The 16,669-nt window shown below is 41.1% G+C and overlaps 1 protein-coding gene across 1 annotated transcript in view; it reads left to right on the top strand.

Annotated features, from left to right (window-relative positions):
* Positions 1 to 16,669, top strand: part of COL4A2 (collagen type IV alpha 2 chain) — a 152,288-nt gene that overhangs the window by 31,156 nt on the left and 104,463 nt on the right. Inside the window, exon 4 of the mRNA XM_068395670.1 lies at positions 12,631 to 12,711. Coding sequence (XP_068251771.1) covers positions 12,631 to 12,711 — 81 coding nt within the window. The remainder of the gene's footprint in view (positions 1 to 12,630; positions 12,712 to 16,669) is intronic.

Here is a 16,669-nt window from a genome sequence, read left to right as displayed (position 1 = left end):
CTTTATTCTTGTATATTTTCTACTCCTTACTGCCAAGGCATGAACATTTCCAGATTTTTGTAGATCTATTTGCAAAAAGACAAGCATATAATGAAAAAGGATGTGAAAGAGAAGACAAATGACATCACATTAAGCCAGTTTAAAGAAGCTTAATGTCAGTATGTTAGTTGTTTGTACTGTGATAAGAGCATTTTTGGTGTGGAGACTGAGCCACAAGACTTATTGCAGCAATGCAGACAGTGTTTGTCTGTTGGTTAGGGAAATGGACTGGAAGGCAGGAAGGTCTTGGATCCTAGACCAAGCCGAACCAGTGACTCATCATGCGATTCTGGGAAAGTGCATTCAACTCACTTCTGCAACATTGCAGAGATCAGCCCAGCTGCCGAACTGAACCAAAGCAGGTTGTAAGTCACAAGTCAGTGGGACATATGGGAAAGATGAGCCCTTTTTCCTTTTTCTGGGTTAATATACATTCTACATTATCTTCTCCTGAGCCGACGTTTCACGGTGTGACTGTGGTAATATTCTAGTATAGTCAATTGGATAGTTTGAAATAAATTTAACCTCCCCCTCCAAAAAAACCTTCCCACCTCTCCCATGAAATTTGTGTAGAAGTGTGTGTGAAGGATGAAAAAATATCCAAAGAAAAAAAATGGCTGTTACTTATTTTTTAGTATCAAGAAGAAATTAATTTGGCCTTTCCAGGTTTCAGATTTTGACATGTACAGATGACAAATATACAAAATAAGCATTATGTTGAGCTATAGATTTTGTCACATGAGTAGGTAAGCAACTAAAACAGCTTTTTGGTAGAAGTGGGAATTGAAATATATCATGTATGTTTTAAGAGCAGGAATTACTACGCTTCTCCTGTTCGGATTTTTCAGGTGTTTCTTATGCGTGTTGGGACATCTTATTTGCAAAAAAAAAAAAAAAAAAGGAGCTTTTGCAGGTCCCTTCTTTTCTCTTTTGAGAAAATATATTAAGACATTTTGCTAATCAAAAGTATATGAGAAAGGATATTATCACTAATAGTTGACTATCAGTTTTTATATCCACAAGGAAGAGATCAATTTTTTTCTTAACATTTTCTGTATTTTAGATTACCTGCCTTGACCCCGTATTAAATAGCAAAACTTTCGCAGAGGTCTTCATATAGTCCTGATATGTCAGATCCTCTAATATACCTTCTTTATCTGCTATACCCCCTGTAACAATCTGCTTTGCCCAAGACTTTTACCAGTGGCAACACTGATCAGTTCGGAGCAGAGAGGAGAAGGCTCAGGGAGGAGGTTAAGTTTTGAAATCTAAACTGAAAAGTGAAATGGGTCAGTAAGAAAGCTAGTTCTCATGGGCTTTTTCTTGACTGAAATAGAAAGGAAATGGTGGGTGTTGCATCTGACCAAGCAGTTAGCAGTAAACACTTTCATCATCAAATGTGGTTCTTTTTCCAGTTTGCAAGTCTTTTATCCATTCTTCTTACTTTTAAGGAAATACCAGTCCAGTCCCGAGAAGCAGTTCTGAAAAATTGCGTAGCAAATTTCCACATTTAATATTTCCAGAACAGTAATTTGTCTAACAGCCAACTCTGAAAACTGTGCCGGGGCTGTAAGAGTTATACTGGACTAGACTTACTTACCCATCAGCATATACGATAAAAGCAGTGTCAGCCTGTCTGTGCCATCACCGATAAACCTCTGCAAATCATTCCTTTCAAATCATGCTCTCAGTGATAGTGCCATACTTCCAGTTCTTTGTATATATTTCTAATTGCAACTTAGTAGATAATTCTGCAGGAAGAACTTCAGCTCAGCTCTCTTTCTCTCACTGCTATGTTTGATCTGCAGGCACAACAGGATTAAAAAAGACCATTAAAAATTGTCCCAAGGATGAAAAAAAGAAAACCTCCCAGGATCTCTGAATGCATAAAAACCAGCTCAGCAGGATACGGCTGTAAACAGCTGTTCTTCAGAGGAAAACTAACTAACTAATTCAATTTATAAATACAATCCATACACAATTAAGCATTTTTAAGTAAGTGTAGAAGTCATGAAACTGGAATAAAATCTCGATGGTTATGCTTACATTTCGGGAAACCCTGGCCCCATTGCACTGCACTGAACAAATACAGACCGTACAGCCGTGCAGACAGCTGTACGGCTGGTTTCTGTCAGTCCCTTCCCCACGAGCAGGGCTAATGCAGTTGCATTGCTGCTGGTTCAAAAGCAAAAAAGTTTCCTACACTGGCAGGTTGGTTTGTCCCTAGTGTAATAGGTGCAGATGAGTTTTCAGAAATACTGGATGCATATCTGAAGTATAATTTAGCAACTTTTAAGGTTTGCCAATCACTAAGAATAATATGTTCTTAAGTAAGTTTCCTGAGTCTGCCAATTTACGTAGGTGAGTAAACTAGACAGGTCAAATAACTGGCGTGGTTTATAAATAGACTAAAAAAAATCTCCATATATAGAATAGCATCCAGACTTTCTATTGTTTGAAGCAAATGATATCATTATTTGGATGTCTTTCCTGAACTGAAAATGACTAGACTTCGGAAACTAAAAGTAGTTAAATATAGAAATCGCTACTTTAATGAGTGGATGTTGTGTTTCATTATTATGCTACTAGTATGTGAACAAATGCCTTTCTGTTCTTAGGGATGGGAAGGGGGATTTTATTCCAGCAATATAAGATACTGGACAAAAGCCAAATTCAGATTAAGAGCTGACAGTGTCTATACCCTCATTCCTTTACAGAAAATATTTTTGATCCACTGTGCAGTGTCACTGCACATGAGGTGATTACACTGTCCACTAACTTGTGCCTTAACACTCGTGCAGAACAAAGACAAAAGGCACAGTGGTTTGCATAAAATAAAATAATAGAATAAAAAATAATAAAGAAACAAACTGTGCCTTTCAGTGTAACTTGTCATCACAGACTCCCTAACAAGTGATTACATCTACTTTGCCAAGTCAGAGAGCTTTCTTCATCACTGATAACTGGAAAACACTTCTTCTGACTCCTGCAATACTACTTTTTAAAACCACCTAAGTAGCTTCTGTGGAAATACACTTAATTTCTAGGGATGGGGTGTTGGGAATAAGGGCTTATGTTAAGATGTCCCAGTGCTCTTACTCTGAAGAGCACCATCCTTTTAAATGAGGAATGCCATGTTGGATGCTAGATGAGAGTCTGTTGTCTCATAAGAAAAGATAATAGACTACAATAATATGCATCTCTAAAAGCATACATTTACAAAGATGAAGTCAAGTTTAACAAGATATCAGAACAAATTTTATTTTACCAATCCAGATTTTCCTTCAGCTACTTCTGCATCTTCTACCTTTCTCTCAGATTTAGCTAAAAATTCCCATTTTGAACAACTAGTTGATATGAAGTCACCTAAATTTAGGCATGTACATGTTCACAAAGTGTCTGAATTCTCATTATAATAAGGGAAGCCGATTAATGTATGTAGCTTTGCTTACCTTTATTTATACATTTCCAGCTTCAAACTATTACTAGACTTGTATCTGTGGGGTTTTTTTCTGCAAGCAAACCTGATTCTTAAGTTGGTAAAACTGCAAATGGAGTGCTCATGACCAACACTTTTATTGTCCTTCTGTAATCACTGTGGGCCACAGGTGTCAGTTGATAACCGTGTAATATTTGCCCCTTTGTAAGATGTAAGAGATATCTTCATCCATGGCTGCACACTCTTTGAAGAGCTTAGTTTGCCTTGCAGCATCACCTCTCTCTTGCTAGCACGTGTTCAAGCCTTAGTTGATGATTAAGACAAAAATTGTCATTCCTTTAGGCAACTAAGTCACCTGTCTCAAACAGGGAAGTGCCAGAGAACATTGTTCTTCCTCCTCTGGATGCAGTTTTGTTCTAGGAAAAGCCCTCTGTATCTTAACCGTCTTTCATTATCTCCTGAGAGCTGGAGCACATTCGTACAGAGACCCATGGCTGCTTTTTAGGATTCTCTTTCCCATGGCATTACAGATTCTTCAAAAATAAGCAGGAGTGATAAATTTTTCTATAGTGGTGACTATTTTATTGTTTGACATTATAAAATGTTTTAACTGGATTTTCCCATCTTATGTTCTAGTCCCTTTCTTAGGATAACGTATAATCATCTCTGTGAGGGAAAAATAGGCAAAATGCAGATGAATCCAACTTTATTACTTGTAAAATATGAGACCCCCCATTCACTGACTTCTTGACAGAAAACTATGTCACGGCACATGATGCATGCTTGGAAGTGTACTGTTTGCAAACAACCTCATGTTGTGCAAGTGGGCAAGACCCCTGGACAATTATTCAAATATCTGTACTGTATATTTAGGCAGCTTTTAAGATTGACTCTCTGACTGAGCCTCTTAAAGACCTTACTTTTTTTTTTTTAATGCCCACTACATCACAGCAGTTCCTTCTGGATTCCATCTGGTTTGCTGGGTAAACACGTGTTTGGATGAAAGCCACAAAATTAGAAATGCTTTTATGAAAATGTGATGGGTAGGTTCACACTGTATCGTGTCTGGCTTCTGCAGTTGTTACAAGCAGTGTCTCGAGACTGCAACAAGAGTACTTTTTAATATGAAGAGGGGATGGTAAATAGTACCTCAAATAAAGGGAACATGTGGAGCTGTGAAGTTTCACTTCGAAATGAAATTATGCAGCCTTCAAATCAAGGCCGCATGCCAGAAAGTTCGTATAATCAAGAGCCACAAGCCAGCCCATAAGAGGAAAGTCTTTTATAGCTTCACTTCTGAGAGGTACAAAATTCGTGTTTCCCATTGCTGACTTTGATATACTTGCTGAGACACACTTGAGAAGAAAAGTTTCCGTCTGTTGGGGCCTTCTCAGCATCAGAGACTTTGTGTTCTCTTGCCCTTCCTTCCCTCACCCCAAACATTAAGTACAGGCATCCCAGTCCCTGGGAGCAGTGCTGCTTTTGGATACTCCTCTGTTGATGTTCCCATGCCCGTCAGGGCTCAGAACTGAAGGAGGCTGCTTGCTTGCTGTGTGACCTGCCTCCCAGTCTTCTCTATAACTCCATCATAAGAGGGAGGTGGCATTTGCAACTCTGCACCCATCAGCAATTCATAAATGCTTGCCGCAAGTATTACTGTTCTCGTTGCTTTGGGAAGACTGCATTAGGCCGTTGTTATGAGACCAGCTTTGTTAGTATGGCTGGTGGTAAGTCTCTTCGTGTTCCTCCTGGGGCCAGTTTCCTCCTCCAGGTTTTTTCTTATTGAAGGATGTGTAAATACATGGCTCCCCCTACTTTTGGTGGGAAGTGTAAACATTCATATGATATTGAGGTCACTCAATGCAGTTGCCATGCATCCAGTCTAGAAAAGGTTCTGGCTCCCATTCAAATACGAAAGAATTATTTCTTAGCAAAGTAATTCTCAGAACAGTTGGAGAGAGGATCCACACCCACTTCTTTTCCTTCCTCTCTGAATGTGCCAATTTCTCTCTTCCTTTCCCTCACCAAGTAAGGTCTTCACAGTGGTCTTGCTGTCCGGTGCACTAGTAGCTACTGGATTGCAAGCAGGCAGTTTCAGATGGCTGGTTCCTTCTTTGGCCTTGTAACTCTGGGGACAGAGCGTTTTCCAGACCAAGCCTGATGCTGGGCAGTCCAAACCTCCCCCACTGACAACGCTCTCCATACTTGTTTTGAATGGTTGTTTATATGTGTTTCCAGAGAAATAAGTTTGGCATCCAGGCAACAAATGTTTTCAGCTCTTTAAGGAGTAAAATGCTGATTTTGAGCAAATACAACTAAGTGGTTACATTTGAAACCAATGATGTTCTCTCTGCCTGGTTCATCAACAGCAGAAGTACTCTGTCATACTCCTACTTTATTTTTTTTCTCCTTTTTTTTGAAGAAAACAGGAAATTAATGCTTCCAAGTCAGGGCCTTATAGACCAAATTTGAAATTAATGTGAGTTTCAACAGCGGGAGGTCAAACGTGGAAACAGAGGTCCATACTGGAGGTGTGGGCAGGTCTCATCTCCCTGGCAATGATGCAGAGGGCTGCCTCGCAGGCATGCCAGGAATCCCCTCGGGACTTCCAGGCTGAAGTCTCACTTGGAGCATCCCAATGTACTCCTGGTTGCCGCATTGCAGAAGCAGGAGATATGTCAGCACCCGCCATCGTAGTTCAGCTTTTCAGCAAGCTCCCAGACCTTCTAAAACCTCTCTTGGTGAAACTTAGCTGGCTCAGGGGGGCTGCTGCAATTGATGGAGAGAACAGAATGGGCTTGTCAGGACAGAACAACTGCACAACTGCAACCTATAAAACTTTATCAAAGATGTTGGTGTGCAGAGTCTTTTGATTCCAGGTTGCGATATTTTTATTATAATTTCCGTAATTTTTTTTGAGCTTCATGTAAGGAAATGGCTTATATTTCCTGGTAGTTCTGTACTCATGGAACTGTACTTTGAGGTCTGTCCTCCAGTTGCCTTTGTTCTTTGTCAGAGTACCAACCGTTGAAGTGAAGGTACTTGAATGGGCACGCAGAGATAACAATTACACAAACGTGGCCGAGATTAGTAATAAATAAATCATTAATGTTACAGAGAAGTTTAAAGAGAACTGCATATATGTTTCTGTTTTTTTTAAAAGCTGGGCTGAAAGAAACTGCATTTAAGTCAGAAGCAGAACTCTGAATTCTCAGAAGAGAAGTTGTCTTTTGTTGGCTGAAGAGGTACTAACTTAAGTAATGTTGTTTCAGGACAAAAAAATATGAGAAAGCAAGAGAGCAAAAAAAGATTTTGTGTTGGGGCAACCAAATTTTTTGTTTGCTATTTCACGTACATAAAACTGAGAAGGTGTTTACACTAGGCTATTTGATATACAAGCTTTACAAACATAGATGGCACTTACATGTTTTCTCTTGCTTATGTTTAAGGAGTGTTCATGTTCCTTGAACCATCAATCATATTCATTCCAGCACAGTGACCCAATGATATTAAAAGGAGAATTGGAAAAGTCCCTCTTCCCCCTTTCTGTTTATTGCTTTCCTCATTTCCTTTCTCCATCCATTCCAGCCTAGTTCGCAGCCTGTTGGTTAAAGCTTTCCCAAGGGCAGGTGTGTGTTTGATTTTCTCCATCAGAGAACTGAAATTAGGTCTTCCATTTCCTAAGAGACTGTGCTGACTACTGTGCTATTGTGTGCAATGAATGGGGCAGAGTAAACCTGCTCCACACAGTCCTCTACCCCATCATCTTCCCCAGCTCTATTTTAAAAATAAAGGAGCTGTAACCATATTTTCCAGTAGGTCAGGCTCTGTGAACTAGATATACTCATATGGGCCCCTATGGAGATACCTAAGCTGGTAAATAAAAGCAGGCAGAGAGCAAATTGCAGTTATTCATCTGTTCTGGACTGCTCTATCCTGGTCTCTGCAAGATAAGTCTGCTCTAAAGATGCCTAGCTCTGAACACTGTGGACCTAAGTGGATCTGTGCCACTTACCCACAGAGCTGGGAGTCTGTCTCCAGCCCTTCATGTGTGATAGTTTCTGCCTGGTTTTCAGACCCCAGAGCAAGTCGGTTGGAACCCATATGGCTGGGGTGGCACATACTTGTATGGGTGACCAGAAGTAAAACTGCCCTCCTGCCAGCAGGAGGAGGAGACAGACGGACAGGATGTTCTGGTGCCTCCAGGATGAAGGGGAAGCTTTGTAGAAGGGTCTTACTCCACAAATCCAAGTCTCCCCCTTTAGATTGGAGATGTCAGACGTAACTTATGACGTTTACTGGTTAAAGAACACACTTCTAAGAACCTAATAATACTTTAATTGGCTAAGTAACACACCACAGTTATTAGTAATATTAATTCACAACTATATCACTGCGAGAAACACTGAATTACAATTCTATTGCTTATTGTTAGTATTCATACAAAATTACTGTAAAGAAATCTTATAAATTGCACAAAGGGCTTATTGAGTTGCAATTCTGTTGGCTTTCCTCCTTTAATTGGTATTCAGATGTAAGCCTATCCTTCCTTACAAGTTTATCCCTTCATACTCCACCCTCCCACCCAAGCAAGTCTTTCAGGGACATGCCTGGTGGAGAGACCTGTGAGCTCTCCCAGGGGGGCTCCTGGTGGGCTTGTGTCCACAGGTCAGCATCACTGCTGCCTGCAGGTGTCCATGCTCTTGCTCTTAGCATATCCTTGCCGTCTTCGTTCCTCACCTAATTGGATGCCCTGTTCCTTTATTTTCTTTTCCACCTTTTTACCACCCTTGCACCTCCTTTTCTCTGCCTATACTCCTCCCAAATAAACACCCTACTCCTAGTTACTTTTTCCTCATCAGTCCAAATTTTGTTATACTCAAAAGTTGGTGTTTCTGACACTATTACCTAGGCAATTTTACCATTATAGTTGGATAAATGAGACAGCCTTGCCTCCAAAGACTGCCTTCTGACCCTGTGGTTCATGTTGGTTACATTTCATTTATATTACATATTTTTTGACAGAATTCTCACACTCTAACCTTGACTCCCTAACCTAATTCTCATTAAGCAATACTTCACTGTACTCGCAGAGAGCTTGCATACTGGTGCAATGGTATAACCCGTTTTATGTTTGCACTGGATGTCTGCTCTTAAATAGTTTTCCTCACACTTGGTGTTCCCATCAGAGGCCACAGCTAGCTTTGAGAATGTCATTTGAACACTTAGTGTAGGATTCATCTCACCTGAAACTGGACACCTGCAGTGTAAACACATCTCAACTAGTTACCCTAGGCTACCTTTCTAATCCCCTCACCCTTCTAGGATGGGTTTTATCTCAGATGTCTGAAATAGTTCTGATGAGATTCTCTGAATGGTCTATAACTGCAGGCCATGTGTTCTGCTTATATCACAGAAATCTTAAATTGGATTATATAAAACCCATTCCTAGACTTTGCCTAGACTCTGGACTTTTTAGTGATTAATGGAATTCAGGATCATCCAAAACATAAGCAAGACCTGGAATTGAAGGTTTTCTGAGCAGACAAATTCAGAGTTGGGGCTGTTGCCACTCTTCCAGTTTGGTTGCACAGATCCTAGAATATCATTCTGCTGCACACACAGTTTTCACCATTTAACTGCATATTGAGCAAATCAGGAGATTCATATCCCTGTCCTTAGACTTCTACAGTGGGTGGATGTCTCCATGTAAACTAGTCACTTCCATCCACCCTTACAGTTAAGAGAGAGCAGTAGGCACTTTCTAGGAGAGATGCTGCTGATCAGTTTAGGTGCCAGTATCAGGATGGGGTGAATTGTATCCTAGGACAGACTGTTCTCCTCATACACCAAAAAGGTATTCCAGGCACCTGTCTCAGATGAAGACAACTACATTTGCATGTCACCATTGGTGTTATATTCCCAGAAATCTGTTTTCCTCAGGAAATAATTACTTGTGGTACTTTAAAACTACATTGTCCATTGCTAAATTTCAAACTGGGCTTTTTGCATTCTAATTATTGGCTGGTACATGTCCGTTTGATTTCCCTTCATCTCAGTTGTATGCCCATGTGTATAATAGTTTTTTGTCAAAGTTTTACAAGATCCTTAACAGATCTATTTCTTAACATTAAAAAACTTTTAGACCATAATGTTTTATACTGTAACTTCCCAGTAATGTCAGGTTAAACGATAGTGCAATGATCTGCCTTCAAGAAATTATGAACATTCGTAGATAATAAAGTAGAAAATACTACATGTGACTAAAAGCTCCCAGAGTCATCCCACTAGCAGTCAAAAAGTGAAGAAGTGGAAATTAAGTGATGAGGAAAGGCCAAGTGTAATCCAGAAGAGAAACATTAATGCTGGTCTCAAATGTTTTCCCATTCTGTTCCCTACCTTTGGAGAATTCTTCCAGATTTTTCGCTTTATTATCTGATGAATCTATGCGCATAAAAGGACATAGAATGAGAAAATAAAAAAAAAAAAGCTTCCTAAGATTGTGGAGGAAAACAATTGTGTCCCTACATTAGCTGCTGGTATTGTTACAGCATGCAAATTAAAATGTTGGATGGTGGATAGTACACAAACAATAGACCTTGAACTTCTTCCAGTTGAAATAAGTATTAGCAGCCTCCTTTTTTTTTTACAAGTGCACAAATATCTTGCCATAGTTCTGATTCATACTCTTATTTTCTCCTTAGCAACAGTTTACCAAATTTAGAATCACCCTGCTAATTAAGAAAGAAATAAACTTATTCTTCTCCTTGTTGTTTTCACAGTAGGCTTAGTTGAAAACTCACATGATAAAATCACTGTGACTGTCAGTCTGTTAATGTTAGGCTGGGATATACTGTTATTTACAGCTCCAACCCAAAACAGCTCTCTCAAATTTCAGAGTTGATTCTTACTGATGGCTGCGCTACTTAGTACACTGCTCCTTAATGAAGACGTGCATCCTGCAGAGGCATACGTTCACTCAGGCCGTACATCTGCATGGCATCCATAAAATTGAGTAGAACTATTCTTAATTTCCAAAAAAAAAGGCTGAGGGGGAAGCTCTGAAGTAAAGAATACTGGGCCAGAGATGCACATTTAATCTGCAAATAGCTTAATAAGAAAAAAACACGGAGATAGTGAGTTTGTGACCATCCAAACATTTAACTAAAAGATGGACCAACCTGAGCAAGCTGCTGGAGTTTATAAAACTGTCTTGGCTTATTATTTCCTCTAAACAACAGCCTAAACATAAAGCAGAGTTCATAACATGACGTAGGGCCCGTTACATCCATGAAATAATTTCCTGAATCCAACACCTAACCTTTAAATAGCTCAGGGCATGGTTTCAGTTCTGTGGACCTGTTTTATCAGTATGAAAAGCTTACTTGTTTCATTAAATGTGAGAATTAAATAGAAAGCTAAAACAAAAGTATATTAATATATAAGAATAGATACAAACAGGCATGAACCCTCTCATGACAAGCATAAGAACTTGTTTTGGGAACTCTGTATTACTGCTTGTCATAAGATTGAGAGCCTGTTGTACAAATATGAGAAAGGAGGACAAGGAGGGCAATGCCTGGTACCTGCTCCGTACTTTTTATTCATTTGGGTCCCGGGGAGGAATCCAAAGCCCAGAGCTGTGTTTTCAAGTTCTTGGTAGTGTAACGGCAGAAGTGGGTACCTGAGAAATGTGACCCAACAACCCCAGTTGATGAGTAGGGGATTGCTTAGAGCTACATGAAGAATGCTGAGCACGGCAGTGTTGGTCCCTCTCTATTTTAGCTTCTTAAGGCAGGGCTAGAGGCAGGAACAGCAGCATCACTGCCTTTTCAAGCAACATCATAGCAGTTCAGAGCACCCATCTTGTTTTGAAGACTTGTTTATACCCCTGTCACCTCCCTTCCAAGAGATGACTGCTCAAGCTATGAAGGAGGCAGGAAGGGTGACCATTTGTCCCTGCCACAACGCGATGAAGGATTCACGGTTCTTCCAGCCAGGAGGGGAGCAAGCGACATGGAGCCTGACTCTGTACCCTACAGCTGGGGTGCTTTGAGGAGCAGTGTGTGTGAAAATTAGCAGCCACCCTGAATGTGGGGCTGTGACTCCCAGACATCTTTCCTGTAGCCACTAGACTTCAGTCCTTCTCTCTTTTTCTTCTGGATCTATTAATTATTTGCTGTGGGACAAACCAGATTCAGAAACAGCGATGAGAAATCCCTTCCTCCTTTCCCAGATTATTTACTAGGCTACTGGGGCACTTTCAGGGGTTCAAAACCCTGGGCTTAGGTGGGCTGCAAGCTGGTCTTCACAGTATTCCTAATTATTAAGTTACAGTTATAAAAGTCACACCACAGCATGCACAGCATCTCTGCTCTTCAGGTTTCTGAACAAGAGTGACTGTGGCCGCTGCATTTCGTGCAGGCAGTGTGTGCTAAGTGTAATCTGAGCTGGCCTGCCTGTTAAAGTCTATCTAAGGATTTGCATGGAGTGGTGCATATTTTGTGATCCATACATTTGCGGCTCAGGCCAAGGTGGTTCTGGACAGGCAGGAGAGACGTAACTGCAACCATCTACTTAATCTAGGTCTGACTTCTAGGTCAGAGTGGTTGGTTGCTAACAGTTTTAGGTGCCTCCAAAACAGGTAGCCGTTGACGAGGAGGGGGCAGGAGTTTGGCTTATGATTTTGAACATGATACCTACGTCTTCCTTTATGTCCACCCATAAGTATTTTAAAATATAGCAACGATTTAGAGCATGCATAGAAGGATGTGCTGCATTGTGACCTAGGACTTAGTCCGTGTCCCTGAAGAATCTAAGCAGCTGTGCTTCTGTGATACAATATCTGTTGCATGTGTCAAGAAGAAGTGCAAGATACTGCTCAGCATGGAGCTGCAGTGTTTTGAAAATGTAGAGGGAAATTAATAGAGTAACATTATATTTCTTGATGCTGATCTCCAAGAACTGGAAAGCCACTCATGGCTGCTTCTAAGCACAGATTAAAGAGGTTTCAACTGGAATTCATAGATCTGATCCTGGTCTTTGCTTGGGCAAGTTCCCAGCAAGTTTGCTAATCAAAGCTTATTGTGCTGTGCCAGGTATTGTAGCTGATACCTTTTAACAATTCGTTTTATGTGTGTTCTGGTTTGCAGGGTGGAAAGACTTACACGGGACCATGTGGAGGAAGAGACTGCAGTGGAGGATGTCAGTGTTTCCCTGAAAAAGGAAGCCGTGTAAGTAACATTTTTTCCTATAAAATGTTCTTAATGGTACCAGTTCAATGTTGATTGCTCTAGGTGACCTTGCATCAGATGGCTAAGAGTATTCAAGCAATTTTTCTTTTTCAGGAAAAAGTTATTGTTGTTTCATCTTACTTCCTCAAGAGCTTCTAGATTTGAAGAAATACTTTTTTACGAAATATAGCAGGTTCTTCTCTCAAAGATCAGGGCCAAGGGATCTGATGGCCATGAGGAGCTGGTCGGATCAGAATTTTAGGGACACCGTGTGCTAGAGCATCACTGGATTGTGTGACAGTGCTAAATGAATATGGACAAAATCACTCAGTAATGTTCTTGAAGTCTTTCTAACAAAATGGCATCTGATGAAAAGATACCTCATGCATGTGTTTTCCATTAAAGCAGAAGGGATCCAGGCCTGCAAAACCTGAAATCCATGCTGGAAGGGAACCACATGGGACTTCTGGCATTAGGTTGTGGCTGATGGTCTGTTCTTTGCTTTGGGGAGTAGTGCGGAATGAGGCAGAGGAAGGGAGACAGGGTGGAAGGGATTAGCCACCTGCCACAAAGAGCTCCGAGAAACAGGGCAGTTCCTATCCTGTATGGCTTGGAGCCCTAGCTGGCGGGCTCCTTCTGTACAGCTTGGTCTTCTGCAGCTGAGATGGTGACTCAGCCTTTTCCATCTACCCATCTCTAAGAATAGGTTAGGCAAGAGATGCAGCAGGTCATATGCTCTTTCTGCTATCACAAACCTCATAAGATTTTTCAGTTCTCTGCCTTCCTTCCACGCAGCAGGCCACCAGTTCCCATTCCCATCACATTCCTCAAGCTTGACTCCATGTCTGAGCAGAGGAAGAGGTGGTAAGAAAGTCACAGTGTAGGTGGGAGGCAAGGAACACTCTTGTTTACAGCTGAAGTCCTGACATCTCTGTGGAAGTCAGATGATCCTGGGGTTACCATGCCATGAGGACTGTAATGGTTATACTACCATCCCATGACCATGATCTGCTCACAGTCTGCTTTCCATTACAATAACCTAATGGCAAACTGGTGAAGCTGCGGACAAGCAGGCCCTCCCCTGAGACACAGCTTCCGGTGGGGCTCCCTCCAGCTGTTACTGCCTCACCCTCATCATCCAGCACATGAAGTTTGGCGAGTGCCTCCTGCCCCTTCCCTCCGAGGGCACTGAAAGACAAAAGCTGATGCCATATGAAACGGCTTCAAGTATGATATTACTATGTCTTCCTTCAGTGTCATTTTTTTTCGTTCTGAAAGCAAAGCATGGATGCACTTGTTCTCCACTACAGTTCGTGAAAATAGGGATCTGTCGAAAAAGTACCAACTTTTGTGACTGAAATATTTTTCATGTTCCTTATTGACTGAATAACCCTTAATTTCAAGTTGCCAGGTCTGCAAGAGAAAAGAGGTAGCTAAACAAAAGTAATTGCATAGGTTACAAAAGCTGAAAATGTTAAATTACCAAAGTAGACAATCAGTCAGGTGCCACTGCTGAGAAGCTCGGTGTCTGTGACTTGCTTCGTATGTAGATTCGGAGATGTAGATTCGGAGATAAGGGCAGATTTTATGTACTTGCTCACCACTCGTATTCTTTGATTTATCTCAGGGAAGTAAGTAACCCCAGTAACTAATCACACTGGCCTCTCTTTATTTAAAGAGACACTAAAAAAGAGAGAAGGAGGATGTTACAAAAAGTAAATTATATTTTGCTACTGTGGTTAATGGTGCAAGATGTGAAGGAGTATTGGGGAAAGTGATTTAAGGAATTTTATAACACTTCAAAAATTGTATTTTAATACCCTGAAATGATACACCTCATTCTGAGTCAGCACACACTGCATGTATTTTGTGTCTGCTGGTCTCTTCAGATGTCACAACCTCTGTTAAACATCTGGTTTAAGGAACAAGATTGGCCTTTAGAGACTAGTCAAATTTGGCATAGCTTCTGGTCTCATGCTAATCCTCAATGGGAATATTTATTTTCACAAAACCTCTGTGTAATCTGGCACGATGCACATTTTCTGTTCGAGGTGACTCATTACATGCACAATAGACATATTGCTTGTTTGCACTTGTAAGAGCGCCTGAAGCAGTCTGTCAGAGCCTGCTTCTGCAGTGAGACTCTGTCTCGGGCGCAACAGAGCTGTCACTTGCAGGGTATCTGGAACTCGGGTGGGAACAGGACTGCGAGGGTCTGCAGCCAGCTGTCAGCCCTGCCGTCCCCTGAAAAGTCACCTGTTCATGACAGGTCTCTCAAAACCAGAGAAACAAAAGCCCTTCCTTTGGACTGCTGCTGCTGGATGCATATCAGAAGCTGTTGAATGAAGTAAATTCATTGGAGTGGTAAATACAATTGCAAACTATGAAAGTAGAAAAGGTCTGATGAAATGCCTACCTTTTATTTATATGTACTTCTACTTCATTTTCTGCCACTGCTTCAGTTACAGTCTTAAGTTACAGCATTTAAATAAAGATGCTTCTCTTTATTTGTTGTCTTAATCCAATGGCTTTTGTTTTTAGAAAAGTGCTTTCTACAGAATATACCTGCTGATAGCTTCTGGGGGCTCTGTGCTAGAGACAGAGGCGCTGTCTGTCTAGATGTTTCAGCCAGGCTTCGGTGATTTGTGCTAGGTCTTCAGATGCATGGCAGCTGGAAGCCCTGTGCTTCTGTCTACACTGTTTTTGGTTCAGGGCTGACAAGGTTAGGCAAGGCGGCACAGGAAAAGTTGAATTGTGTTTCATATGGGCAGTTTCTAGGGACAAAGGGCCACCTAGCACAAATCAGTGCATGCACCTAGCAGGCCTGCCAGGAAGAGGGATGTGTTTTTAGTTTTTTCTCCACTCTTTTTTGGCTGGGCTCAGCCCTGCAACTTTCCCTGGGCTCAGACAAAGCTCGACGAAATCCAGTGGGGATGTCTTTCTTGCGCCGCACATGATCCCCTTGAAGTTCCCACCTACTGTCTCACTTTTGAGTTCACACCTTCGGAGGAAAAAGAGTAAAAGGAACTTGTTCTATAAGCTGAGTTTTTTTCTAGTGTCTAATGACACAATAGCCTTCATTCTTCTTCCCTGCAGCCTAGTTATTTTACTTTAAACCTGGGTGCATATTTGCTGTTAGCTGGATACGAATATCCAGTCTATCTAACTGTAGCTCATGACTAATCAGGTACTTGGTGCTAAGGCTGCAGTAGCCAAGCTCGGGGACCAGCCTCACCCTCATCTCCCCTTCTCACAGCTGGGAAAAAGCTCAGCCAAGTTCCAGCAAGAACTGAAGCTCCTGCAGGAGTGTCCAAAGCCACACGAAAAGAAACCACGATATGAGTCTCGGTGGGGGGCACAGGGTGAAAAGGGAGAGGAAAGACAAGAGACTCATCTTCTCCCTAAGATGAGACAGACTCATCTTCTCATTGTCTCCTAAAACAACTTCTCCTAATTTGTTCTTCTAAGACTTCTAAGACAACAGACTTATCTTCTCATTTTCTCATGTGGAGAGAACACTATAAGGAGTACCCAGGTGCCTGGTTAAGAAGAAAAGGAGAAAAAGCAAGCCATGATACTGTATTGAAACTCTGTTTTGAATGAAATGGAGTCCCTGGACTAAAGGGAAAAAACAGAGGAAAAACTTTTGGTTTCTTTCTTTTTCCTCTAGATTTTTATTGCAACTCCTAAAATTTTGAGATTTATAGTTCTTTGCAAGCCATATATTGGGCAGAGTACAATATATGCACCTTTAAAATGTGTTAAACATTAATGCATTTATGTAGGAAACAATAACTCCTTTCAGTACAATGGCCAACTGTTTGACCTGTTGAAGTTCATAATCAACCTCACTTCATAATCAACCTAGAAGGCTTTGTAGAAAGTGGGAGTAGAAATCTTTTTGATCTTTCTATAGAGTGAGAAAATGCACGCTATTGAAATCTTGCTTTGTACTTTC

Source organism: Nyctibius grandis, chromosome 2, assembly GCF_013368605.1.
Source record: "Nyctibius grandis isolate bNycGra1 chromosome 2, bNycGra1.pri, whole genome shotgun sequence".
NCBI classification, from domain to species: domain Eukaryota; kingdom Metazoa; phylum Chordata; class Aves; order Nyctibiiformes; family Nyctibiidae; genus Nyctibius; species Nyctibius grandis.
The sequence above is the reverse complement of the archived record's forward strand: the minus strand, read 5'-3'. Positions and strand labels throughout refer to the sequence as shown.